This window comes from Phoxinus phoxinus, assembly GCF_949152265.1.
Source record: "Phoxinus phoxinus genome assembly, chromosome: 6".
Classification (NCBI taxonomy): domain Eukaryota; kingdom Metazoa; phylum Chordata; class Actinopteri; order Cypriniformes; family Leuciscidae; genus Phoxinus; species Phoxinus phoxinus.
The window spans coordinates 23,127,972-23,155,440 of NC_136881.1; the positions used below are offsets into that span (position 1 = coordinate 23,127,972).

Consider the following 27,469-nt stretch of genomic DNA (forward strand, 5'->3'; position numbering starts at 1 on the left):
TTAGGGTAAGGGTTCGGGTTAGGCACTTAGTTGTGATGGGTAAGGTTAGGGTAAACTGCTAGAGATTGCATTGTGTCAATGAATGTCTTCATAAAGATAGATGTACAAGAGTGTGTGTTTTGCTTTTTTATGTTTTTAAAGTTTAATTTATGAACCACTGCAAACTTTATCGTTACATATTACATTGTTATATTATAATGCCATCCTATTCTGTGCAGGCAATTCGCTTAATACGCTGTAAATGGAAAAGCCTGACAATATCACTGCTAAATACCTTTAAGTATTGTGGTGTTCCGCTTTGTTTCTCACTGACACTTCCCCAACTCGTAAAGATCGGGGCTTAAAGAAAATCCTGAGCTTCACACTCGCATTTACGATCATGTGCGTTCAACTCGTAAATACGATCTTTACGAGATGACTTGAACGGACCAAAATTCACTGCTGGTTCTTTCGAGATTTTCCTATGGGGTTTTTCAATTTATGAGTAAAATAAAGCTGATCTACAACGTACATGCCACGCACTCACACCCCAAAATGTCTTATCTAGTTACTTGTAAAAAAAAGAATCTTTTCAAAAATGAACACAACTGCTTCAGACTTCCACTAGGGGGCGTCAGTGATCCTTCATGCCATAAACCCTTGTTGCTGCCCTCTAGTGGTTTATAAGTATTAGCAAGCTAAAGAAATTGTCTGGAACCATTGTCCTCTTAATTGTCTTGGTAACTTTATTGATTGTGCCCACAGCACCCTCAGATCCAGAAGAAGTCACAATATATCAAATACCTGTGCTGTGATGATGTCAGAACTCTACACCAATGGGTCAATGGGATTCGTATTGCTAAGGTAATCCTATGTCTTTTCCTGTCGTCTGTTTTATTAATGAATTAATGAAATTAATAAAAACCTATGGCCTTTCAACATGCTCTTCTAGTACAAGTTAATATGCCAAATTATTTATACAACCAACATTCTTCTGTATTTGAAAAATAACTTGTTGCCAGAGCTCACATTGGACATTTCTTAAGCCTAATCTCTGCACATTGTGTTTTATGCACAGTATGGGAAGCAATTGTATGTGAACTACCAGGAAGCCATGAAGCGCACTGAAGCTGCCTATGACTGGTCTTCTCTCTCCAGCACCAGCATCAAGTCAGGAACAAGCTCAGTCAGTATACCTGGTGAGTAACTTAGACCTACTTAGACACTAGCTGCGTTTTCCATTGCCCTTCACATTGCACAAATTAAATTGCGAATTGAAAATACGCCCAATGGAAACACGTCAATTTCGCAAAAACTCACATATCGCAAATACGTTTTTATGCTCGCATGAGGTGGTTTTTCAGGCAATTTGAAAAAGGAATATTTTGCAAAACTGCAATGGAAACAGTTTTGTTTTGCATGTACAGGTCACCTGGCGTACGTAAAAGTTGATCATTCTTTAAAGAAAGCGTGGTTTGCTTGGACAGAAGATGAGACAGAGTTTTTTATTAAACTCATAAAATACAAAAGAATTACGGATATACTGGATTCTAAACAACAAAAGAAATGCCACAATTTATCAAGACCTTGAAGGGATTCATTTATTTCTTCTGCTGAACACAAAGAAAGATATTTTGAAGAATGTCAGTAACCAAACAGTAGTCTGTACCCATTGACTTCCATAGTATTTTTTTTTTTCCTACTATGGATGTCAATAGGTACAGACTACTGTTTGGTTACTGACATTCTTCAAAATATCTTTCTTTGTGTTCAGCAGAAGAAATAAATTAATACAGGTTTGAAACAACTTGAGGGTGAGTAAATGATGACAGAATTTTAATTTTAAAGTGAACTATCCCTTTAATGCGTGGATAACACACCTACGTCTCCTTCGATTAAAATATGGCTAGTGCTACTGCGATATACATAAACCTACCAACATGCGTTGACATGATGTTTGGAAGGACTTATCGCCAGAGAAAAAAATTACGTTTTAGTCGCATAACATCAGTTAATGGAAACGCCGACATTTAGACGATTCTGTAATGGAAACAAGGCTATTATTGACTGCTCCTTTATATTTTTATAAAAAAAAATCCATGCTTTTCTACTGAAATTTCTAGAAATATAAGCATTGGCAGTTCTGGAGAATTTCCTTTGGAATAATAGTGATTTTACTGACTTGCATTACTGTAAGTGTATGGGTTATTGTTAATGTTTAATCTGTTTGTGCTTAAAGTGTCTCAGTCAAACCACTCTAGCCAGACAGACAGTGGTATGTCCGATGGCACTTCATCCTCCCATGCCCGCTCCCAGAGTGTGGTCAGTTCAATCTTCTCTGAGGCCTGGAAGAGAGGGACTCAGATAGAGGAGAGCACAAAGGTGAGTTATTCTTTCTCGTTTTGATCTGGAGAGATACATCTTTGCTCTTTACCTGCCACTTTCTTCAATTAATCTCTTGATAAAACACTAAGATGAACCAATTATTTAAAGGAAAAGTTTACACTGGTGAAAATTCCATCATCATTTGATCACCTTCATGTACTAAACCTGTGTGACTTCCTTTCGTTTGGGGAACACAAAAGGATTCTGTTGACCGTGCAGGTCACTTTTCTCCATGCAGTTGCAATAAATTATGTAATAATTGATGCAGTTATGTATTCAATGATATGGAACCCTTATAGCTTTGTATGAGAAACTAAGGTTTTCAGTCAGTTGCATCTTAAATTCTGCTCTTTTTGTCGTGGAAATTATCAATATTCAAAAACCTGGATGAAGGAGACAAAGTCGTTTCTCAAAAGTTTAAACAAAGTATTTTATTTCATGCATGAAATAGGCGTTCAACATACAGACAGTGTCTAAGTATGAGAAGGCCCATGGCATTCTCACGCAGAGAGCATCTGACATGAGAAGGCGAAGGCCAGTCCCTTTCGCCAATGTTATATACCCTAACACATCCTGTGTAAAAAACCTTTGTTACCTTAAAGCCAGACTTCTTAGCTCATGGTCTCATGTGCTCATGATCTCATGTCCAACATTATTTCTAGCAGACAGAACAACTTGTCATGTCAGCAAAAGTTTCCTGCTACAGATCTCGTGTGCTGATCGAAACTGTGCACACACATATTGTCAGCCTTCACATGACTCAGAGAACATTTCGTTCCTGAAAGTTTGTCCTAACTTTTAACATTTCTAAAAGCTTGGTTTTATATCTTTAATAATGTGCTTTTTGCTTATATGATTATATTCCTTTAAATTCTCATGAGTAAACAATACATCTTCAATGCTAATAAAAGTTGTACCCATACAAAAGTAAAAGAAACACATCTAAATGTAAAATTTCCATAACATTTTTCACACAGTGCTACTGTGTGGCTTCAGAAGAATTGGAATATAGTTCAAGTTGTATGGACGACTCTTCTGGTCATTATTGAATCTTCATATCTTTAGTCCTCGTTCTTTTGAACTGCATGAAAAATCTAAATTTCTCCATTTGTGTTCCAAGGAAGAAAAAGTCATTCAGGTTTGTAACAACATGAAATTAGGTGCTGAAATATGTAGTGAAATTTTCAATTTTAGGTGACTATTCTTGTGTGCCAGCGGTTTTCAACCCCATTGTAGGAGCCCCCCAAACTGTACATTTCGAATGTCTCCTTTTATGACACCCATTTCAGGTTTTAGAGTCTATTCTAATGAGCCGATGACCTAAATGAAGTGTATTTGAATAGGGAAATACAAGATATACAAATAAGAAATAACACATTATTCATTTTTGTTTATTTGTTGTTGTTGTTTTTTTTTTGGTTCAGACAAGACCAGAATCAATCCGTTCTACCCATTCAAGCCATAGCTCCCATTCTTCTCATCATGTGCCCCAACAGCAGCATCCACACCTACAGCAACAGCCAAATGCACATTCAATTCCACAGTCACGTGGAAGTGTCCACCAAGCTCCGACACAGGCACCACCCCAAGCAACTCCAGCCCCGCCACCTCCTCCTCCTCCTCCACCACCTCCTCCACCACCTCCTATTTCCAGTATCCCCCACCATGCTACTCCTACCATGTTTGCCAAATACAGCACTATCACTCGCCTGCAGAATGCTTCTCAGGCTATAAGTCACCACAAACCTCAGCCTCAAATCCAGCAGCAAGTGCCACCAGTCCCTCCGGTATCCAAACCACAATCAAACAATATTCCACCAGGGGCAAACATCCCACCTCCTCCTCCTCCACCTCCACCTGCCCCACTGCCTCCGCCGGGATCAGCCATGGCTGTTTTGAAGCTTGGTCCACCAGCCCCAGCAGCAGTTTTACAGTCCTCGCCTCTGCCCCCCTCACCACCACCACCTTCTCCTCCCATAATACCCATGCAGTCACAACATCTACCACCTCCTCCTCTCATAAAACCTACGCAGTCACAGCCTCTACCACCTCCTCCTCCCATAATGCCCATGCAGTCACAACATCTACCACCTCCTCCTCCCATAATGCCCATGCAGTCACAACCTCTACCACCTTATCCTCTCTTAAAACCTACGCAGCCACAGCCTCTACCACCTCCTCCTCCCATAATGCCCATGCAGTCACAACATCTACCACCTTATCCTCTCTTAAAACCTACGCAGTCACAGCCTCTACCACCCCCTCCTCTCATAATGCCCATGCAGTCACAACCATTCCCACCTCCTCCACCCATAGTGCCAATCCAATCACACCCTTTACACCCTCCTCCACCCCCTATCCAGGCTAATGGCCTTCCCCTTCCTCCACCACTCTCTACAGTCCAAGCACCTTTCAAAACCAATGGACTCAAGCAGGTTCTTGCCCACAAATTTTCCAATGTACCCCAGGACGTATTGCCCCCAGCCAATCAGACCCCTTTTCCGCAACCACCTGCACCCACATTCCCTCATCAACAGCATGTTGTTCCAGCTCCAAATCCACCACCTCCACCATGCCCAACACAGCTGCCAATTCAACCAGCAGTTTTACCAAAAACTTTTACTGGTGGATTTATACCCCAAACCGCACCCAAAACTTCCCATGGCATTTTTTCAGTATCCCCAGTAGCTCCATTACCTCAAGTTCCAGCGCCCCCTCCCCCTCCTCCTCCACCTCCACCTCCCGCACCATTGAAGAACCAACCCCCACCAACACTACCCAAGCAGCACAGTATCTCCAAGACACTGCCCCTCGCCAGCCAAACCTCATCAGTGCCATCCCTGGTTAAGCAGCTTGCTAGCCAGTTCCCTGTTGCATCTCCTGCAGTGGCCAATCAAGCGGAGAGCCACAAAGCTCCCCAGTCCCCACCTGCAGTGAAGGCTAAACCAAAATGGCAGCCTGTAGGTCAAGCCCAGCAACAACAGCGGTCACCTGAGTTTCCACCACCTCCACCAGAGAGTACCCTTGCTTTTCCTTCACCACCACCTCCTCCTCCTCCTCCAGGTCCCACCCCTCCTCCCCCTCCTCCGATGTCAGGCCCTACCCCTCCCCCTCCTCCTCTGATGTCAGGCCCTCCCCCTCCTCCTCCTCCTCCTCTGATGTCAGGCCCTACCCCTCCTCCCCCTCCTCCTCCTCCTCCTCCTCCTCCGATGTCAGGCCCTCCTCCCCCTCCGATGTCAGGCCCTCCTCCCCCTCCTCCTCCTCCTCCGATGTCAGGCCCTCCTCCCCCTCCTCCTCCTCCGATGTCAGGCCCTCCTCCTCCTCCTCCCCCCCCTCCTCCTCCGATGTCAGGCCCTACCCCTCCTCCGATGTCAGGCCCAACCCCTCCTCCCCCCCCTCCTCCTCCTCCTCCTCCGATGTCAGGCCCTACCCCTCCTCCCCCCCCTCCTCCTCCTCCTCTGTCAGGCTCTCCTATCAGAAAGTCCCCCTTTGGCTCAGCTGCAGGTGTCAAGAAACCTCCACCGACTCCTCAACGCAACCAGTACCAGGAGTCCTGCAGAAACTTGATGAGCAAGTTTAACCCTAGTTCTGCTTCTTTATTAACATCAACCTCGAGCATCTCACCCTCCAAAGAGTTTTCTACAGGTCCACGCGCACCCCCCAAACCAGGGAAGCTCAATCTGGCAAATCTTCCTTTGGCTTTGCAGAACAAATTTAATCAGAACCGCCAATCAACAGCAGACTTCCCATCCCCTCCACCCCCAGAGAATGAATTATTCCCCCCTCCCCCACTGGAGTCTGACCTCCCTCCACCACCCCCTCTTCCAGGTGATCCAAATGGTGTGTCTCCAAAAATAGCTGTGGTCAATCCACAGCCCCAGCCTGCCTGGGGCAAGAGCTCCCTAAAGAAGTCGCAACCTCCAGCATCACTTCGCTGTAACAACACTATTAAAGAGTCTCCACCGCTCTCACCACCTTCCAAACAAGGGGGCCCTATTCTGCCATCTTCTCCCAAAGGCACCACGCAACCCAACTTCTTGGAGGACCTTAACAAGACATTGAAACGCAAGTCTTCGCGAGTCTTGGGAGACAAAGTGGACCCTGTGGCCACAATGGATGACATGGCTTTGCCACCACCACCCCCTGACGTTCTGCATGACCAACAGAGGCACAGTGGGAGTGGCTTCATGTCCGGGAATATCTCAGGCTATGCAACGCTACGGAGAGGGCCGCCTCCAGCCCCACCCAAGCGGGACAACAGCACCAAACTAACAAACTGATACAACTTCAACTTTTCTTGGACACTCTTGCTTGCTAATTTCATGTCTGTCATGGTTGTAGAGGGGAAGCCATCATTTTGTTGATTATGCTCAGCTTGTTCTGTACAAAACGACTCAAAAAGTTTCAGCTTTACTGTGACTTTGTGACAGTGCATCAGTTTCAGTTTCAAACAACTGAGTGATTCCACTTCAACACCTTGGTACTGCATGGAAGACAAAACTGCATAATATAAAATAATCTCGTTGATTTTTGGGAAGACGAATGTTTTGAACATTGGGGTTGGGTGGGATTTTAATTTAGATTTTATATTCTTTTTATATTATTATTTAATAATCTGAAGAGATTTTGTTATTTTAGACTGCATTTTTTAAAATAATTGGATGGTTGTTGTTTGAGGAGTATTAGATGTATAGGTCGATGTAGACTGTGTGTTTGGTTGGTATATTAGTTCGGCACGACTTTCACCAATTATGTGGCAGATCCAGTGCTCAGTGGATACATCTAGCATCTATTCTGATCACTATTATTCTTTGAGCCACTTTAAGTGCGTTTTAAATGTAATTGTCAAAATGTAACATGAAGGAGGAGTTGTTCAGGGAGTTGCCTCATGTCTAGTTCTGTGAGACTGTGGAATGTTTGCTTTTTTTTTAGACCTGTTTAAAATGTAGATATTCTCATTTGCTGCAGTATCTTTGTATAGGTAAAACAAATGACTGCCTTGCTGTTCCTTGTTAGTCCTTACTTCCTCTGGTGAACATTTAAGCTGACTTTGACAAATTGTTCACCTATGAAGAGATGGACTTTTAAGTCATGTGACTGAATGACACAATCATTATTCACATAGATGTATCTTATATCCTTCCTGTATTATAACCTGTATTATTGGCTCATGAATACAGCCATGCCTTAAAAAGATTCTAGAACATGCGCATCAAACAACCTATCAAAATATTATCACCTTACAAGAAACGACCATTTTATTACATAAAAGTTACATTTCCCTGTTGGTTTTACCGGTCAAAGGATTCTGACTGATTTTCCCCATTCAGACATGACACATTGCAACTTCAGAATCTTACACTAAGTACCAATCTATAATGGCTCTATAAGAGCCACATGTACAAACAAGTATGCATATTATCTCATCTCCACATTTCTTTTTGAAGAATTTGTTTATTGAATGTATTTACAATATCATGAAACTTTTCAGGCTGTTGAGAAGTGACGAAATGAAGTTAATATTAAATTATTATAGTATCCGGTCTTGATCCATTTAAGGTCTATGGACATCATGCTCTGCATATCTCTCTGCAAAATGTGTAATTTAAAATGAAATTATACATATTGATATCCATGCTTCTGTTCTTTTCATTGGGTTTCTTGGGGAGGTTGATGTCAGCAGGTATCTATTCACATTATATGAGTAGCCAGTGGCGAAATCCTTAGTACAGTAGTCTTTTCATTTAACTTTATATTTGTAGCACCTTAATATTTGTATGAAGAATCTTCATGTGATTTTATTCTGCAGGTCAGTGATATGGCAGGTGATTGTTGAAATGGTCGCCACGAATATTGTTGGTTTCCCTGTTGTCGTGATGGCCAGCATGAATTGGTGGAGACACATTATTGCTTGGTGATAAAGTTGAATGTGTGCGGTCTACAAATATGACAAGAGCATTATCAACATGGTCACAATACACCAAATATAAAAGTGTAAAAAAAGATAACATAAATGTGTTTACCTCTAGTCCCAAAATGATTTAAATCGTAGTATAATCCTAATCTCCCCTGTTGGTAGAAAGAAGTCATCATCAAATTATTTCATTAATTGATCAGTCATTCAGTCAAGGATTTATCAAAATGTTATTTAAATAATATATATAATCATATTAATATTCAAAATATTGAACCATCCTAGACAGTTTACATTCTTTTGCACAAGTCAATGAATAGTTTTTGTCATATTAAATTTACTGATGCAAATCATTCTAGACCTGCTTGTTGCCAGTCACAAAGAGTGTTCACGTTTACCTCACATTAAGTGACATTAGTTCAACCTTGCATTATATAAGAACAAAATGTCTCAAGATGGAAAAATAACCATTTGATGATAAACATAATTTGTGCTATTATTGTTTTTAGTCATGTGCAACCTATATATATATATATATATATATATATATATATATATATATTGTTTTAGAGTTTCGTAGCCCTTTAAAATTCAGCTCATACTGTATCTACTCATGCTACTGTTTGCAAGTCCATGGTGAACCACTTTATGTTCACACTCACCTCCTCACTGGACTCCGAGCTCGAGCTGTCTGCCTTTGTGCATCTGAGAGAGATGATGCGACTGAGCTCCTGAGTCACTCGTGCTCTGATATAGCACCCTGCCTCCGACTAAAACACCATGGGAATGGACAGGAATCAAATAAGATACATTAAAAAAAATGCATTATACTTCTATTACAAACCATAATACAAAGTCAGTCCAGTCACTACAGATCATTACTTGTTTTTAAAAAATATTGATGTCATCAAACTTTTGAATGATAGTGAATAGGGAATGTCAAATATGAAGACTTCAGATGCAAAAGCCTCTCATCTGCGATTTTCTTCTAGAATGATCATTTTTATCAAGCTTGTATGTTTATGTTCAGTTATTTCACTTTAATGGCAATGGAAATTACCTATTAATTGTTATTAAAGTGAAATTACTGAACTTAAAAACGTAACTTAACTTAAAAATATACGAGCTTGATAAAAATGCTCATGTAAGAAGAAAATTTCAGATGGCACTTAGAGGCTTTTGCATCTGAAGTCTTCATATATAAATATATTGTACATGGATCATAGTTCTTTCATCATTTTCTATAAAATAAAATAATTAAATTTGAACATTAAATACAAATAAGGCACACTGGTTTCTAGATTGTGTGCGTGCGTGTGTGTGTGTGTGTGTGTGTGTGTGTGTGTGTGTGTGTGTGTGTGTGTGCGTGTGTTTATGATGGCTAAATTTATATTGAAAATTCAACAGCAGTTATACAAATTATTTACATATTGCATCCTGTTTTCTACCACAATTCAAGTTCAGCCACTAAATTGGAATCAAAAAGGAGTGGGGTGCATCTCAATCAGCTACTAGTTCAGTAGTCAGGGCACTTAGGGAGTCGGCCATTTTAAGAGCTGTCTCAATCGCAAAATCCTAGCAGTGCACTGCAACTTTTGCTCCCTAAATAGTCCCACAATTCAAAGGGGAAAGTCCACAATTCGCTTAACGGAAGTTCTAAAGTCATGTTGCCGGAAATAGAGTAATCAGTGTCCAAATGGGCAGTGAGCCAGGATCCTTACTGCAGTGCCTGAATTCATGTCACGATATACTGATTCATGAGGAAGCTAGCTGACTGAGAGATTAAATTGCCTCTGTCAATTCAGTTTTGAATGGTGCACAGCCCTGGTACAATTGCACTGAGACTAACTGCGCCATTAGAGACACCAGCTGTTCTGTCACAATATAAAGATACAAATAAGAGCACTAACTGCCTTCAAGTTTCATAAACACCAGTTATCTATAGGCCAACCCAGACCTTAATCATGTCAATCATCAGTCCTTGAATTAAGTCTTTAAGAGAACTTACCACAAAAAAACCTTTGCGGTACATACAGCCCTGAGGGTCGGCCCCAGAGGTCTTCTGGCACTCTGTCTCCCTAATGCCAAACCTCAAATGCAGATCATATGTGTCCATTCCCAGAGGAACAATCTTAAAATGAATAAAAGCAAATGATCAACAGTTAGTTATCAGTTACAATCACTGACAATATGAAAGCTATTCGCTGCTAATGATATTTTTGGTTTTGTTGTCTAGCTTTTATTAACTATTAATTTTGTTGTACTTCTCTTGCCATCCCTCAATCTTAGGGCTTTTCACACTGCTTAACCCCGGGTTATTGTCGTTTTAACCCCCACTTTTAAAGTCATCATTTTTTTTAGTATGGAATATTGCAGTATTCTTTATAAATTATTTATCCGTGCGTGTCTTTTTCTATGTGCCCTCGTAATTTTTTATCTAAATAAATTCCCCTCCCTCTTACAGTGTCATGCATCTCGTCTCTTTGGGCAGAACAACCTGTCACTCACATGACATCACATCCCGATGGATAAAATCAAGTCAACTTCAGTTTTTTGCCGACTTTAAACCCGGGTAGAGGAACGGTTTCACACTTGTAATTTAGAAGCAGATCACCATTTTTACCATTTTTACCCAGTTATGAAACCCTGTTCCGGAGCAGAGTTAGTAACACTCTTGCGGTGTTAACCCCACATTGTAGTGCCACAACATGTACAGTGTGAAATGATGCAGTATTATAATGTTATGACCAGATGCTAAAACCCAATCGCGTGCCTATATATGTGCTAGTCACAGAAACACCTCATGTTGTATAAATAGTATGTTTCAGCATTTGAGGGGGAAATGTCAAATGGTCAACTCGATTGAAGAGACTATTTCATTCTTACCTTTATAGTCGAAAAGTCTATTCAGAAAAAAAAAACTTGCATAGCACTCAGCAATATTTAACATGAGGTCACATGCTGTGTTCAATGCCACTGACACGCAAATAAGAACATTAACCCAGGGTTTAGGAATGTACAGTGTGAAAAGTCAGCGTATTAAGACATGATTGATTGTTAACCCTGGGTAAATTTTGAGCAATGTGAAACGTGAAGCAAGATAAATCAAGATAACCCAAGATTACATTTGCACAGGGTTTAGAAGGACCCAGGGTTAACCCAAGTGTGAAAATCCCATGATGACTAGATCCTATTGCCACCCTACACTAGTTTTGCCAGATAAAACAGTTTTTGTAAGAGCGTGTACTGACCCTCTTTACAGACGCCTTGGATACTCTGTAGAGGTGATTCCTGGCATAACGTGAATTGATCTGATTGAGGGCCATCTGTAGAGCATCATCTGCTTTAGAGCTGAGCTCAAACAGAGGAAGGCCTATGGTTGCACAACAGAGGTCCTGTTACTCGTGTATGTACAAGTAGTCCCAAACAATTACTTGTAGGCTTTAAAGATAAACAGCAAACGATTTCAAAGATTAAACATTTTATTAATAAAAACAAAGTACCCTGATAGTACATGTACCACAGAGACGTCTATTTGATGTGTCTTTACATATTTTTTTGTGTTTGCTCATCTGCAATACAGATATCAAATAGACGTTTAGAAGATGTCTTTAAGATGTGTATGATTTAGAATGTAAAACTGACATCTCAAAGACATTTATCAGATGTTAGTAAACAGCAGATGCTTTCCAGATGAAGTGATCTTTAACAGACACATTGCAGACATACGTGTGCTATCTGGGTAGTTTTAACTGTTGACTTAGATTTCAGCAATGTAAAGTACAAAATCTGCCTATCCTTTTCCATTGATAATCAAATACTATACTAGCATGTTAGTCTTACCAGAGTATCACCAGATAATTATTATTTATGTCTTACCAGTCAGTGATGCAAATGATGCATGTCACACTCACCTAAACCTCCAAAAACCTGCAGGAGCAGATACAGAAAAACACAGCACTTCATTTTCATCTGTCAGTCAGACTGGACGCTCTTACCACCAAACAGACGCGTTTTTAACCGGTATGGCTTTTAGACCTCCTCCTCCTTTCCTAGTACAAGGCGTTGTTTAATTTGGCATCACTCTCCTGTTCCTGCACATCTGGATAAAGAGGAACTTTGTCATACAGACTCAATGCTTGTTTTACCCAGAATATGTTCTGATAATCTGATTTAAAAAAAAATGAATGTTGAAGATGTTGAAAAGCAGTGTAAATTATGCAGTGCTATAAATTAATCAAATGAATCGTTTATTAATTCATTTATAATGTTACCATGACAATTACATTTAAATGCATCCAACTACTTTAAAATTCTATAAAAATAGTTTTTCTGGGTAAAGTCACCTTATAATTTACAGTAAAACAATGTTACAGAAGTTTCTTCATGATTTGGATTACATATTTTATTTAAATAGTTATTCATTTATTTTATTATGCTTTTCAGTATTCCGCATGTAGATTGGTTTATATTCTGTGATATGAAGAATGAACAGCTGAAATTTGACATAGCAAGAAACACGTTTCTGTTACACTTCTTTCTAAACAATAACTAAAACTGCTGATTTGCCCCCTACTCTTGGAAAAGTGAAATGCAATAGATTATTGCAAAGTAACCATAGCAGGCCTCTTGTGATCACAGTCTGAAGTTGCCTTTCTACTTTGTAGGTCAAAGGGGAGCTGAACAGAGGAATGTCCGATTCATCCATGAAGCGTTTTAGAGGACTATGTGGCTAGTAAATAATTACAAACAAGAACATACTGGGGAGTGAGAAATTCAAGATTTAATGATGCATGTGATCCAGATATTTTCTTGACAGTGATATGAGCAGACTGATGAACAGCGAACAGACGTCTAATTTTGTCATAAGCAAGAATGAAATCTGCTTTCTTAACAATTAGTAGTTTCAAACTCCTATTATCAAGAGACGAAAATAAATGGTGAGTGAAGGCTTGACAAGTTAATTTGGTGGTAGATCAGGTTCATGAATCATGAAAAATGTTACAGCATACTCTAAAAAAACATCCAACCTTGAGAAATATTAATAAAAATCCATTTTTGGCACAGACCTTAGTCTGTTAAACAACATTTTTAACTTTTACAGTTATTGTCCAGGAATAATGAAACTTATGTTCAAAGTTCATTTTGCCAGAGTTTGTGACACCATGTCCCAATAATGACGGTGTTGCTAAACTATATGCGTAGTTGGAATTTGTCATTGACAGCTTGTTATAGAATTAGGAAACAGCAAAAATGTAAAAAGCAGAAATATCAAGCTATTGCTTTGGCCAACAAATATTGCAATTACAAAATTATATTATAAATATTAAATTATAAATGAAAATCATACATTGGTAACACTATTTTGATGTTCCCTTTTGAACATTCGGTTGACTTTAAGTAACGTTGCAACTACATGTCAACTGTCATTAGAGTATTAATGGACTGTTTGCACAATTTTTTTAAAATATGTTGCTTGAAACATTCTTACATTTTTAATCACTGATGTTCAGATGTTTGTAGGAACTGTCTCAATTTTCTCACTGAAAATATTGGATTTAAAAGTGCTCATTTTCTGTAATGTTTAATATGGATACTAAACGCTCTGTAGTTAAACAACAATGTATTCCTATGAGTCAGTATTAATATTTATCAGCCAATTGTCAAATACATTTCTAATAAAGCATAATGAATTTTATACCATGCGATGAATCTGATTACTGCATGTGGATGAGGCGTCTTTATCATGAGAAACATTCCTAAACCTAAGTATTAGTTCTCTAGAGGAACATCCAGATTTCGAAAGCTAAAGAATTCTGTTTAAATACTCTGTTCCCTCCTCCTGTCCCTAGGTACTATGCCCTGTTTAATTTGGCCCCTCTCAGTCGCTTTCCTATCTAGTCTAGTCTGTTTCCTTTACCCAGAATCTGTGATCCTGGGATGCCTTTTCTGTAAAGCAGTTATAATGTAAAAATAATTCTTATCTGTTACAGGAGTTTGGAGAGCTGCATCTGACAATGCTAAGAATTGATCACAGCTGTCCAGTGGAATAACATGTATATTAATGTAATAATTACACAGAAATATTGCTACTAAAAATGACGTGGGAAAACATTGTTATATTTCCAGACCACCATTCATACATCATTTATTGTAAAAACATTTGTTTTAAATTAAATAAATTCAATCAACAAAGTTGAACGTATAATGTTTCAACCTTCCAATAGAAATATCACATTTTTGAACTCTTATTTGTAACTCTCTGAAACCAAACCTATTATAATTATAAACCATATTCTTCATATATAATGTACATAAAACAGATCTGAAGTCAAATCAGCATGTGTTTTAAATGATACAAAATCAACTGCTTTCTGTTCATCTGCGGAGTGGTGGCATCTCACCAGAACAAGCTTTTCGCATGATGCATCCCTTACTTTAGGGATGTTTCTTAAATAAAGAGCAAATGTTCATAATGTCAGTATGAATTGCTCATTTCTGCTCTAGACACAGAATGATTCATATAGTCAGCATTATGGGGCCAGCACAAGCTTGTGAACTAGACTGAACTATTTCGGGCTGATTCACTATAGTCGGTCAGCTCAGGACAGAAACATGGTGAGAGTACCATGACCTCCTCCTCCATCGCTCTCATAGTCTCAGTGTTGACATTAGAGGCTCCATTGCTGCAAGAAATGAGCCTTCAAACTCCTGGTCTGAGAAGCGGGTGACGGACAGACGGGCCCGGCGTCGGATCTCTAACCGAGCTTCAGGAGTCATAGAAAGGATTCGTTCCATGGCGTCAGCATAGGTGTCTTCATCATCTGCCAGGAAGCCGGTTGGACCGCCATCATAGGGAACTACAATGTCCAACTTCGGACCACCGGATTTGTGAGCCAGAATGATTGTTCCCGCAGCCATACACTCCACAACACCTGTGGAGATATGGGAGAAGATGAGTGTTCTCAGTTATTTAAATGCATTACTGTAGAGAAACAATGCTTCTCGCTTTTAACATTAGTTAATGCATTAACTCACATTAACTAACAATGAAAGATATATTAACCGCGTAACCGTTAGTTAATAACATTAGTTATGTACTAATGGTTTATACATACAGTGCCCTCCACAATTATTGGCACCCCTGTTTAAGATGTGGTCAGGGACTTCTAAAAAATCTCCCTTTTTTTTAAACAACATAGAACCCAAATGTAAAAAAAGAGAAAAATCCAACCTTTTATTAAAGTACATTACTTTGGTGGTAAAAAAAAAATCTAAAATTTAGAAGAAAAAAAACTTGAAATCATGTGTCCCACAATTATTGGCACCCCTAACAATTCCGCTGAAAAATGTAATTGATTTTTTTTTAAAATATTTTTCTTTAGTTGCTAAAGTTGGTCAGGGTATCTAGGAACTTTTAATTAGTAATTCATGACTTCCTGTTTCCCTGGGGTATAAATATGACGTGACACAGAGGCCTAATTCTCTTACCCATTTGTCAACATGGCAAAGACAAGAGAACACACCATTCAAGTAAGGCAGATGTGTGTCGACCTTCATAAGTCAGGCAATGGCTACAAGAAAATAGCTACTCGCCTTAACTTGCCCGTATCTACAGTCAGAGGAATCATTCAGAAGTTTAAAACAACTGGAACAGTGACAAACAAGGCTGGAAGAGGTCCCAAGTTTATCTTGCCACAACGCACAGTGAGGAGGATGGTAAGAGAAGTAAAAAAAAGTCCTAAGCTCACTGTCACAGAATTGCATCAAAGAGTGGCATCTTGGGGTCACAAAGTCTCCAAAACAACCATCAGACGCTCTCTACATGCCAACAAGCTGTTTGGGAGGCATGCAAGGAAAAAGCCTTTTCTCACTAACACTCACAAACGTAAACGTCTGGAGTTTGCTAAGCGGCACTGGGACTTCAACTGGGATCGTGTGCTTTGGTCAGATGAGACTAAGATTGAGCTTTTTGGCAACAAACACTCTAAGTGGGTCTGGCGTAAAACAAAAGATGAGTATGCCGAAAAGCACCTCATGCCCACCGTGAAGTATGGTGGAGGATCTGTGATGCTGTGGGGCTGTTTCTCTTCCAAAGGCCCTGGGAACCTTGTTAGGGTGCATGGCATTATGAACGCTTTGAAATACCAGGACATTTTAAATAAAAACCTGATGGCCTCTGCCAGAAAGCTGAAGATGGGTCGTCATTGGGTCTTTCAGCAGGATAATGATCCAAAACATGTGGCAAAATCTACACAAAAATGGTTCAGCAGTCACAAACTCAAGGTCCTCCCATGGCCATCTCAGTCCCCAGACCTCAACCCAATCGAAAACCTGTGGGGCGAGCTAAAGAGGAGAGTGCATAAGAGAGGACCCAGGACACTGGATGATCTAGAAAGATTGTGCAAAGAAGAATGGTCAAAGATCCCTCTCTCTGTGTTCTCCAATCTTGTGAAATGTTATAGGAGGAGATTAAGTGCTGTCTTGTTGGCAAAAGGGGGTTGTACAAAGTATTAACACCAGGGGTGCCAATAATTGTGGGACACATGATTTCAAGTTTTTGTTTTTCTAAATTTTTGATTTTTTTTTACCACCAAAGTAATGTACTTTAATAAAAGGTTGGATTTTTCTCTTTTTTGCATTTGGGTTCTATGTTGTTTAAAAAAAAAAGGATAATTTTTAGAAGTCCTCGACCACATCTTAAACAGGGGTGCCAATAATTGTGGAGGGCACTGTATATGGTTCATATATGGTTAATGCATTAACTCACATAAACTAACAATGAAACATATATTAACCATGTTACCGTTATTTAATAAAAATGTTCATGTAACTAATGTTGACAGATAAAAAAAAATGTACCTTAAAGATGTCTTAGTGAATGTTGAGATTAACATTAACTAAGATTCCGAAATGCAGTAAAACTATTGTTCATTGTTAGTTCATGTTAACCAATAATGCTAACAAATGAAACCTTGAAAAGTGTTACTAAAATAATTTCATGATAAATGTAATGAATATCTGGTTGAAAATTTTAATATATGTACATTTAATACACTTACATTTTACTTACACAAAAATGTATTATTTAATTTATTATTTTGTTACTTGATCCACAAAGTACATCTGTCTAGTGTTTAGAGATAGAACTTGGTGAGAGCATGATGTTTGTTATCTTACCAATGCCAAAATGTTCATTCCACATTGTGTGCAACCCAATCGTGGCATCCGTTAAATCTTTCTTCAGTTCCTCAAACGGGATATTGAGTTTAAACTCCACCCTGTCTGCTATGCCCAGCTCCTGACACAATCCCCTCAGCATCAGTACCCTGTCTTCATCTTCTTGGTTACGACATCCACCAATCAACACCAGCTTCACGATCTCTCGACCGACAGTCTCCACCCCCTTCCGGTCCACAAGTTTTCTAAAAGCCCTGATCTGCAGCTGATGGTCTTTTTCAGGCCGGAACTGACCCACCGAGACCACACAGTGACACTTCTTGCCTTCTTTCTTTTCACCCTCTTCTCCAATAGGGATGTCCAAGAAGGCCTGAACGTCGCATGGTGGGTAGACCACATTTGTGCGGTTAGGAGCGCGCCACAGTGCCAGAATGTGACCTAATGTCCAGGTGGAATTTACCATGATCACTTCACTACAGGAGCCGGCTAGACCGTACAGCAGTGCGAAGACACAGTAGTAAATCACTTTGATGGCACTCAGTACAGGGTTACTGGAGATGTAGTCTGCATTATTGAACCTAGAATGCACAAATGTAATTACACATTTATATAAGACAATAATATACCAAAAGTCTCTTCTACCCACCAAGGCTACATTTATTTGATCAAAAATACAGTAAAAAAGTAATATTGTGAAATATTATATACCAAACAATTTACGACTGTTCAAGTCGTTCGTAATTTACTGGATAAGGATTAAGGATAATGATTTAAATTTTTTGTACCACAATTTCAAACCAATAAAATATTTTATAGCTTTAGCATAGTTTTGAATGTGTATGTGTATATATATATATATATATATATATATATATATATATAATTCTTATAAAAATGGGCATGGAATTTTAAGATTTAATTTGCATAGCTTTTCCAGGTCTAGAATCACACTTTGAAAATTAGGCTTCCTTTTAATAGTTATTTTAAATAATGACATTTTATATTAAAGCCCTGTTGTAAGCATAGACAGTATATAAGATGGACACAGCGACCCCATAGATTTCAACGGAGAAAAGTGAAGCCCATTTGAAGCACTCACTTCCTGATCGCCAGGCGTACTGCGCAGGCTCAAACTGAGCTTGGTGACGTGAGCAACGTGTCTGACAGTTTTCAGTCTTCTAGTAGCTGTGCCGAGAGAAATCTGAATCATTCCCTTCCGAATCTCGCAGAGACGGAGAGCGTGAGTATTAGCTGTGAATGAGCTAGCAACAGATCAACTTTATCACTCTCTATGGGCTTCTCCCTTGACTTTATGTCTCCACGTCCCCCCGATTGCTTGGGAGCTTCTCTGCCGGTCTATACGGTAATTTCTCTACAGTGCGACAGAGAGTCGCGTGGTTATGACGCAATCGTAAGCCTATTTTTACAAAAAACGTAATGGACGTAAGGTACAAGGTAATGGAGCCTTTTATACATTGTCGAGTTTCTTTAGAAATAAATAATGGACAAATGGAGTCTTTGGACGCCTCAGATGTAAAGTTATTCGCTGTCAAAGTGACGCCAAAATGAATGGGAGTCAATGGAATGCTAACAGCAGGTGAAGTTCTGCTACAATGGCGGCTCCCGGGGAGGCTTCAGTTTGCGGCGGATGGATTACCCCCTTGGTTGTAAGTTGGTTCAGAACTACTAATAACTACTAACAGAACTGCACTAATTCATAATGCAAAAATATGTTCATTAAGAATGCAACAAAAGTTAATTAAGAATGCAAAAATATGTTCATTAAGAATGCAAATAGGGTCAGTTTTGAACTAGGATAAAGTCATAATGGAGTTCTTTTAACCCCTACATCAGCCAAAAACTGAGGTTTTGAATGATTAAAAATTAAACTGTGGAATCACTTAAATTCAGTAACATTAATGACTAACCTTGGGTTTCTTTCTCGAACCACAGACAGCATATCAGTGCTAATGGTCGGGTAGTGAACATAGCTTCCCACATGACATCCGCCCAGATAACGGAACACGGGTAAGGTGAAGGCATAGCCCATTGAGTCGATGTAGATATCTGGAACAAACTCAGTTAATGCCTCCCACCCCAGGAAGATGGAGCCCACGCTCTGCCCCAGAAGGGTGAAGTGTGGGTAGAGTTTTGCCTCAACCAGGAGACGATGTTTCAAGAAGACAAACTTAACAGCTCGGGGGAGTCTGATGTTGAAGCGTCGCCGTGCTCCATCTAAAATCTCTTCTGCGGTCACGCCCTGATCACCCGTGTAGACCACGAAGGAAACATCTGGGTACCTATGTAAATATATGGGAATAAAAAAGGAATGAATCCTGAAATCATGAGTAGTCTTTCATTATGTAATAAGCTGCTGCTAAAGCCCAGCCATGTTGATCCATGTATTTAAAGACAGCTTCTCTCAAATGTATATAAGTGTCAGCGATGTACAATGCTCACTTTGCTGTCCTAAGCAATTTCAAAATATAAGACTATAGCTTTTAAATAAAAATATGCCTAGTGATTCAACTATAGTCTTATCCTACATTTTCATCAGCAATTATATTTTTAAAGACAATATTCAAAAATGTCATGCTCGATAACAGTTCACCTAAAGTATAACGAAATAAATAAATGTATCCGTCCATCCATCGGGCACACACTAAGAAATGAGGGAGGGGTTTTATTTAATGATATAGAAATAATTTAATTGTAATAAACTTGAAAGACTTTTATCGCTACACTATTATCTTTTCAATGTCATCCAGGATAACAGACATTCTAGGGCAGGTTTCATCCTGATTCATTGTGATGACAAATTACAAAGTTTAAACATTAAGGAGGATCCTTAAAGGGTTAGTTCACCCAAAAATTAAAATTCTGTCAGTAATTAGTAATTACTCACCCTCATGCATTTTCTGAATGTCCGTATCGTGAGAAACCAACGAGAAAACGCAAAAGTGCCTCACCAATGCCGCAAAATGAATGGTTTACCTTTCTCAAATTCCCATCAAGTGTCATCTTCTCAGTTCTCGCGCATGCGTCGTGGCGCTCTCGTGAACTCACGTCAGAGGCCCACACAGAGGAAATTAATACTTGAATAAAGTCATTATTTTTGCCCACGTATTCTCGTCGCTTGATAAACTTAAGGTTGAGCCACTGTAGTCACTTGGACTATTTTAGCGATATTTTTCCTAACTTTTATGGGCTGGCAGAAGGAAATTGCCTAGAAGCTACGACGGAGTCAGACAGCTCTCAGATTTAATCAAAAATATCTTAATTTGTGTTCCAAAGATGAACGAAAGTCTTACGGGTTTGGAACAACATGAGGATGAGTAATTAATTACTGACAGAATTTTCATTTTTGGGTGAACTATCCCTTTAAGCTGTTCAGAATTTTTGCTTATTTTTTGGGGGGAACCAAATACACTGTGGTTCAAGTTTCCACGTCATGTATAGGACATCATTAAATAATATTTATATTTCACTTGAAATACGATATTAAGTTGCATATAAGTGCATAAACATGTCATGTTTTTTGAAAGTGGTGGTATAGTTTTCCATGGATATTGGACAACCAACTAATGGGCCAGTTTAAAAGATTCATATTATGTTGAGAACACTGCAGTCATACATGATCATTTTAAGACTTTACAAGAAATCTTACCATCCTTAGCTTTTGATCTTGTAGAAGTTATCATTATATATGGAATCATTATAAATATGTAATTCTGCATAACGTTTTCAATGACTAAAATCAATCAACCATAAAAATAGCATACAAGCTTAAAAATATAACAGTTTCAATATAGTTCAAAATTATTGAATTTATAGCTTTAGTGCTTTTTTTGTATGCTTTCACACCTTATTTGTCACTGACCCATAAATGTCTTGTCAAATAAATGGCCCACTCTAAAAGAGCTGATATAGCTGACCTGTTTTGAAGAGCACGTAAAGCACACCACAGCACCCTCTCTCCTCCTCCTCCCGCATTGCAGTATGGGTGGAAGAAGGCCACGGCAGGCCGACCATCCTGAGCTCTCCTGGTCTTCCTCTTCATCTGCAGCCAGGCTCTCACCCCCATGATGAAGAGGACGAGGATGGCTGTCAGGACAAGACTCAGATAGAAGCATGGTAACAGCAGAGTCCACAGTAACCTTTGGAAGGCAAAAGTCAAATACAATAATAACGTTACATCTTTCCCAGTAATGTCAGTTGGCATACAAAAGGTTTCCTACTAAACAGTTAGTTCATGATCACAAAACTAATTCTAACGAACATTATAGATTTCCTATACATCCTCTAACATCATTTGTACTGATTAATAAGCCACATGTTATGGGCTGAACAATTTGGGATTATTATTATCATATAACTTAAATGTGGGTGATCACACTTGGGTTTAAAGTGACTTTATGACACATGAAATCAATCAACATCATCAGAACAGAAATACTGTGAATGTCTGAAGTATTGACATTATACGAAACTAACTTACAGATTAGCATCCACCACCACTGTGTATTAATTTTTCAAAAATACATATAACGTTACATGAATCCATCCATTCATTCTAAACAGAAAATAAACCGACAAAAGATGTCGTACTGTAACAGCAGCTCGCTGGATTTCACTTATTCGACACTAGCTTGCACAATCTATAAAAAATAGAAAGTACTTTAAAATGATTACCTGATTAAATCGCACAGACAGAGAGACAGGTGATCGTGCGCTGACATCTTTAAGTTACCAAAATGACAACACATCACTCGTCAGAACCCGGAAATGCTTACCACTCGGCTTTTGTTTTTCACTTTTTCTCCGTCTATGCTTTTTCTCTTAATGGCGGTTGTCAAACTGCTTTTCCGCATACTGTCTATGCTTTTCCGCCACCTACTGCACTGGAGCCTACATGGGTCATCCGTCCTGTTGTCAAAATCTGACACCTAGTGTTAAGATTTATGGTTAACGTCTACCCTGTTTTGCTCATCGCAGGCAAGAAATGTTAAATTAAGACTGAATGATGACACCATTTGTTTTCATATCATATTTAATTTGAAAAAAATGAAGAAAAAAATGCTGTTCTTATAAACATTTTACAAACATTTGAAATAGGCTGCACCAAGCCAATTCAAAGTACATTTTAACCAGCAAACAAACAGTTCTAGATCAATACTGACCTCTTACCTTGTCTACATTATTGCACAAACTATTTGGAGACAGAACCAAAAAAAAAATGAGGCCCCTTATACCACTGGCTTACTTGATATGTTTTAACATCTTTCTTGAGAAATGTATCTGCAAATCGGAACAGTAAGTCAATTCTTTTTTTTAAATAATGCATTATACAGTTATATTATTATTCATTGAGTTGTTGGCTGTAGCAACACCCAGGACCAAAAACCTCTGTAATATGTCAACATTTAGTAAGAGGTTTTCATAGTTTTTTTTATAATTGTTTATTGTAATCCATGTGAAATCTCCCTGTAAACAATGAAGCTAAAAACATTTTCTTGAATGTGCGTTCATCTATATTAAATGTGGATATACAAACATTGTAGCTCTGATGGATTAGTGTTAAAATACAAGTAGGCTATGAATAACTTTGCTATGATGTTATGGCAGCCAAATGTTTTAAATAAACAGAAAACGGTAGGCTACATCCTTTTCCCTTGTGAATAATTATTTTGTTCTAAAGTAGGCCTACTTGCATGTGATTAGATTTTTTTTCTTAACACTATTGCCCCTTCATCTGCATATCCTACATAACAATTAAAATGATTGTTGCTGTTTCCCTATTCATGCACAGTGACCAGGTTTTGTCCATCACTGTATCCACACAGGAACATGTGGACACAGTGCGGAACATGACAAGCCACAATGAGGTGAGAGGTTATTTATTGCCATCTGTTGACTGGCATTCTGTCAGAGGACGATTGCGAATATCGGTAACACTTTACAATAAGGTTTTTATTATGAACTAAGAATGAACAATACTTCTACAGCATTTATTAATCTTAGTTAATATTAATTTCAAAATTGACTAATACATTTCTAAAATCAAAAGTTGTATTTCTTAACATTACTTAATGCACTGTGAGGTAACATGATCAAACAATGAACAACTGTTTTTATAAACTACAAAGATTAATAAATACAGTAACAAATGTATTGCTCATTGTTATTTCATGTTAGTTAATAATACATTAACTAATGTTAACTAATGAACCTTATTGTAAAGTACCTGAATATCAAATTTGACATGCAATATCTATAGGCTACTGTGGTTACACAAGAAGTTAAGTAAGAATCATTTTACAAATATTGGTGGTTAATTGATTTGATTTATTGAACTGACCCTCAGTCTGCTCCTGTGAGTTTCAGCTGACATGTAAACTTATGTTCTGTGCTTGTTCAGACAGTATTGTGGCAACCTGCTTCCCCCAGTTACATTACAACAGATACGGAGGTTCACCTTTACATTCAGTCAACAAGTGTGGAGTTTGTCACTGAACTTCTACGCAAACATGGCATTACTTATAGGTATGCAAATCTGTTCAGTTGGATTGTGGACGATATATATATATATATATATATATATATATATATATATATATATATATATATATATATATATACTTGGGACAGGCTATTAATGTTCAGAATTGATCTGATGTCTATGTTAAAAGCAACTGATTGATTTTTAAGACTCAAATCTGTTTTTTGATATTTGCAGAGTTCTTTTGGAAAACACAGCAGCACTGGTTGAGATGCAGACCCGAAACGTTACATCAGATCCCCGGAGTGGAGGCGTGTTCTACGAGAGATATCATTCCTTAGAAGATGTAAATTGAAAAAAAAAAAAAAAAAAAAAATTACCTCAACCTTTGCATTCATTTCACTGAAAATTACAATTTTACCAACTTTTTTCTCTCAGATCTATTACTGGATAAATAAGACCAGACAAGATCATTCAGACATGGTGAAAGTTATTCTTATTGGGTCATCTTCTGAGAAGCGGCCACTCTATGTTATAAAGGTATCGTATTAAGGATTGATTTACTGGAGATCTGAGTGTCCTCTGAAGATGTTTTTCAGACACATTATACAGACACATCCACAATTTAAATTATGACTATAGCCTGGTTGTCTGTCTTCATGCTGCAGCTGTCAGGCAGGAGAGATGAGGTGAAGAGGGCCATGTGGTTGGACTGTGGGATTCATGCACGGGAGTGGATTGCTCCAGCCTTTTGCATGTGGTTTGTCAAATATGTTAGTATAAAGTGTTCAATCTCCTTTCATAATTATAGCTTAAGCCTTAACCTAAGCTTTGTCTGTGTCATACTTTTCTTCAACCTCAGAGTCACTCTGATTTTGCTAAGTAGTAAGAGATGTTCCTGGATCAACATCTTTTGTTAATCCTGGAACAACAATCATCTCCAAAAACCTATAGTTCTAACCCCTTTCTTACCCCTATCTAAAAACGTATCCCTAAAATCAGAGGGAAATGATAGGTGAATAACACTGATGTAAAAGCACCTAACCCTGGTTGTAAGCCTAAACTTGACATTAACTGTAAGCCTATCCCTCAGATCTGATTGGTTGATAGGAATGTTGTATGTATCAAGGATGTTGATCCAGGAACATGTTTTACTTTGTGAAAGCCTAAACTTGACATACACTGCGAACTTGTCCCTCAAATCTGATTGGCTGATTGGAGTGTTGATCCAGGATCAGCAAAGATGTTGATCCAGGAACATAGTTGGCGAAATCACGTTCACCCTTCTTCACCAACCTCTTAAAACCAATTTCTACTTTCCATTTGCGCATGATTTGGATAAAACTCTAAGGGTTTAATATAAAGGACAAGTTCGGTATTTTACACTTAAAGCCCTGTTTACAGATCGTATCTGATGAAATATAACGGTTAAGATTAAAATTTGGACACATGCTCCTGTCCCGAGAATTTTAGGTTTATTTCGCTTTAAACTGTAGGCCTATATTATTTTTTTTGCCAGTCTTGAAGGCAGATTTCACGATCTTGGCTAATGCATTTATCAAGGCCAGATTAGCGTAGGTAACTTAAAGGTAACATTGCCGTCGTTTTGGAAATTGGGAAACGTTTTGGAATTTGGTAGAGGTAACATTGGCGTCTTTGGGTCGTTGTCCAGTTAGAAATCATTTCTGTTCACATTTAAATTGGTTTGCATGTATTTGGCTCAATCCACACTATACATCATTATGCCAATATCCTTCCCAATTCTTCCTGCTAAAATTAAACTCCAGAAAAAACTTGGTCTCTCTCCGTAAATATTGCTGGTGCCTTGAGTTTGTGCCATTTCAGCAACAGAACCCATACAGCAACTCTCATATTTTCCCCTCCTGCCGCTCCATTCGGTGGATATGTTTTTCTCATTTTTATAATGGATTACCTTGCTTGGCTATGTGGTTCTGTGCTTCTATTTGACCTTGACATACAGCAGATTGAAAAATACATCTTTATAAGCTTTCATGACCTTTCATTTCTAATGGAAAGTTTTTTTTCTGTTTTTGTTTCGTTTTTCCAGGCACTAGAATTTTACAACCTGAACACTGAAATCACAGAGATGTTGAACAACATGGACATTTACGTCTTGACAGTCATGAATCCAGATGGATACAAGTACACATGGACAACAGTAATATGTTAAAATTATTATTATTTCCAGTGCATTTAATATGATGTTAAAATGATAATAATTTAGTTTTAGTGTATTTAAAATTTAGCAGTAATTAAAAAAAATCCTTATGACATTAATCTTATCTTGACCAACTTTACCATTTCTCATTTACCAACAAGGATCGTATGTGGAGGAAAAACCGCTCTGTTGACAAAGACAGCGAGTGTGCTGGAGCCGATTTGAACAGAAATTTTGATGCAAACTGGTGCAGTGAGTTCCAGATACTAAAAACCACTGTTATAATTGTACTTTTTTCTCAAAATATATTTCTGTTTTGAATTGATATACTCCTGGTTTAATTCTTCCTCTCTGTAGCGAAGGGTGCCTCCAGTAATCCATGTGATCCTACATATTGCGGTCAGTTCCCAGAGTCTGAACCAGAGACTCAGGCCGTGGCCCAGTTCCTGCGCTCACATAAGGACACGGTCAAGCTGTACCTCTCCATTCACTCCTACTCTCAGATGCTTCTGTTTCCTTACTCCTGTTCCTATGATGAGGTTTCAAACCACAATGAGTTGGTGTGTGATGAAGTTAATACATGAGCGTTTGTGTTTGTGGTGGGCCATTCTAGTAAATAATACAAGTAAAACGAATGTTTTTTACTTCTGTACCTTCTTTTTGACAGTTTGACCTTGTTAAGGAAGCTTCAACAAAAATACGCAGATACTACAAGAATATCTATAAATATGGTCCGAGTGCAAAAACCATTTGTAAGCTTTCTGCTGTTCTTAGAATACAAATATATTTTATTGATAACTGTATTTGAACTTTTGCCTGTTTCTTTGTTATGTTAATACTTTTTTTTTTTTTCACAAGATTTGGCCCCAGGAGGCTCTGATGACTGGGCGTATAATCTTGGGATAAAATATTCCTTCACCTTTGAGCTTCAGGATCGTGGTCGATATGGGTTTCTTCTTCCTCCCAGCTTTATCCCTCAGGCCTGTAATGAGGCTCTTCTGGCATCAAAGATCATAGCCTTACATGTGATCAAGAAAACTCAATAAAGGGCTTCCATCAACAACCTGAGCACACAGTACAGATTCAGATTCTTAATTTTACTCTTAACTAAACATAATGTGTACTTAAAATATGCTAACATCAAATGAGAACTTTTTTGAGAGTGAGGTTATTGTTTTGTGTATAGCGTATACCAAGTAGCCTATCATAATTTACTACAATCAACTGTTTTTACCACAATAAAACATTGTTCACTCGATATTGGTCTATAATTTGCTTCTTGATACTTTTAGTTTCAGAATAATGGTCAAGAAAGTCAAGAAAACAAACAAGT

The 27,469-nt window shown here is 38.4% G+C and overlaps 4 protein-coding genes across 4 annotated transcripts in view; 2 read left to right on the forward strand and 2 right to left on the reverse strand.

The window, feature by feature from the left end:
- The window catches only part of raph1b (Ras association (RalGDS/AF-6) and pleckstrin homology domains 1b), a 56,908-nt gene extending 49,324 nt beyond the window's left edge, over positions 1 to 7,584 (forward strand). Inside the window, exons 14-17 of the mRNA XM_079616162.1 lie at positions 745 to 843; positions 1,058 to 1,178; positions 2,219 to 2,361; positions 3,789 to 7,584. Coding sequence (XP_079472288.1) covers positions 745 to 843; positions 1,058 to 1,178; positions 2,219 to 2,361; positions 3,789 to 6,644 — 3,219 coding nt within the window. The 3' untranslated portion in view covers positions 6,645 to 7,584. The remainder of the gene's footprint in view (positions 1 to 744; positions 844 to 1,057; positions 1,179 to 2,218; positions 2,362 to 3,788) is intronic.
- Positions 7,585 to 7,724: 140 nt separating this feature from the next.
- spp2 (secreted phosphoprotein 2) lies at positions 7,725 to 12,345 on the reverse strand. The gene is made up of 6 exons (XM_079615571.1): positions 12,193 to 12,345; positions 11,530 to 11,651; positions 10,287 to 10,409; positions 8,941 to 9,048; positions 8,388 to 8,433; positions 7,725 to 8,302 (listed from the first exon to the last, which is right to left on the reverse strand). The coding sequence occupies exons 1-6, from the start codon at positions 12,248 to 12,250 to the stop codon at positions 8,175 to 8,177; spliced, it is 585 nt and encodes a 194-aa protein (XP_079471697.1). The 5' UTR covers positions 12,251 to 12,345; the 3' UTR covers positions 7,725 to 8,174.
- A 250-nt stretch (positions 12,346 to 12,595) lies between these two features.
- On the reverse strand, positions 12,596 to 22,392 carry alg11 (ALG11 alpha-1,2-mannosyltransferase). Its single transcript, XM_079615567.1, has 5 exons — positions 22,151 to 22,392; positions 21,394 to 21,615; positions 19,387 to 19,758; positions 17,459 to 18,036; positions 12,596 to 15,213 (listed from the first exon to the last, which is right to left on the reverse strand). The coding sequence occupies exons 1-5, from the start codon at positions 22,222 to 22,224 to the stop codon at positions 14,930 to 14,932; spliced, it is 1,530 nt and encodes a 509-aa protein (XP_079471693.1). The 5' UTR covers positions 22,225 to 22,392; the 3' UTR covers positions 12,596 to 14,929.
- A 259-nt stretch (positions 22,393 to 22,651) lies between these two features.
- cpb2 (carboxypeptidase B2 (plasma)) lies at positions 22,652 to 27,393 on the forward strand. Its single transcript, XM_079616464.1, has 11 exons — positions 22,652 to 22,771; positions 23,268 to 23,343; positions 23,877 to 24,001; positions 24,195 to 24,303; positions 24,396 to 24,497; positions 24,626 to 24,730; positions 26,026 to 26,136; positions 26,298 to 26,388; positions 26,494 to 26,696; positions 26,804 to 26,888; positions 26,995 to 27,393. The coding sequence occupies exons 1-11, from the start codon at positions 22,695 to 22,697 to the stop codon at positions 27,180 to 27,182; spliced, it is 1,272 nt and encodes a 423-aa protein (XP_079472590.1). The 5' UTR covers positions 22,652 to 22,694; the 3' UTR covers positions 27,183 to 27,393.
- The last annotated feature ends 76 nt before the right edge of the window (positions 27,394 to 27,469 follow it).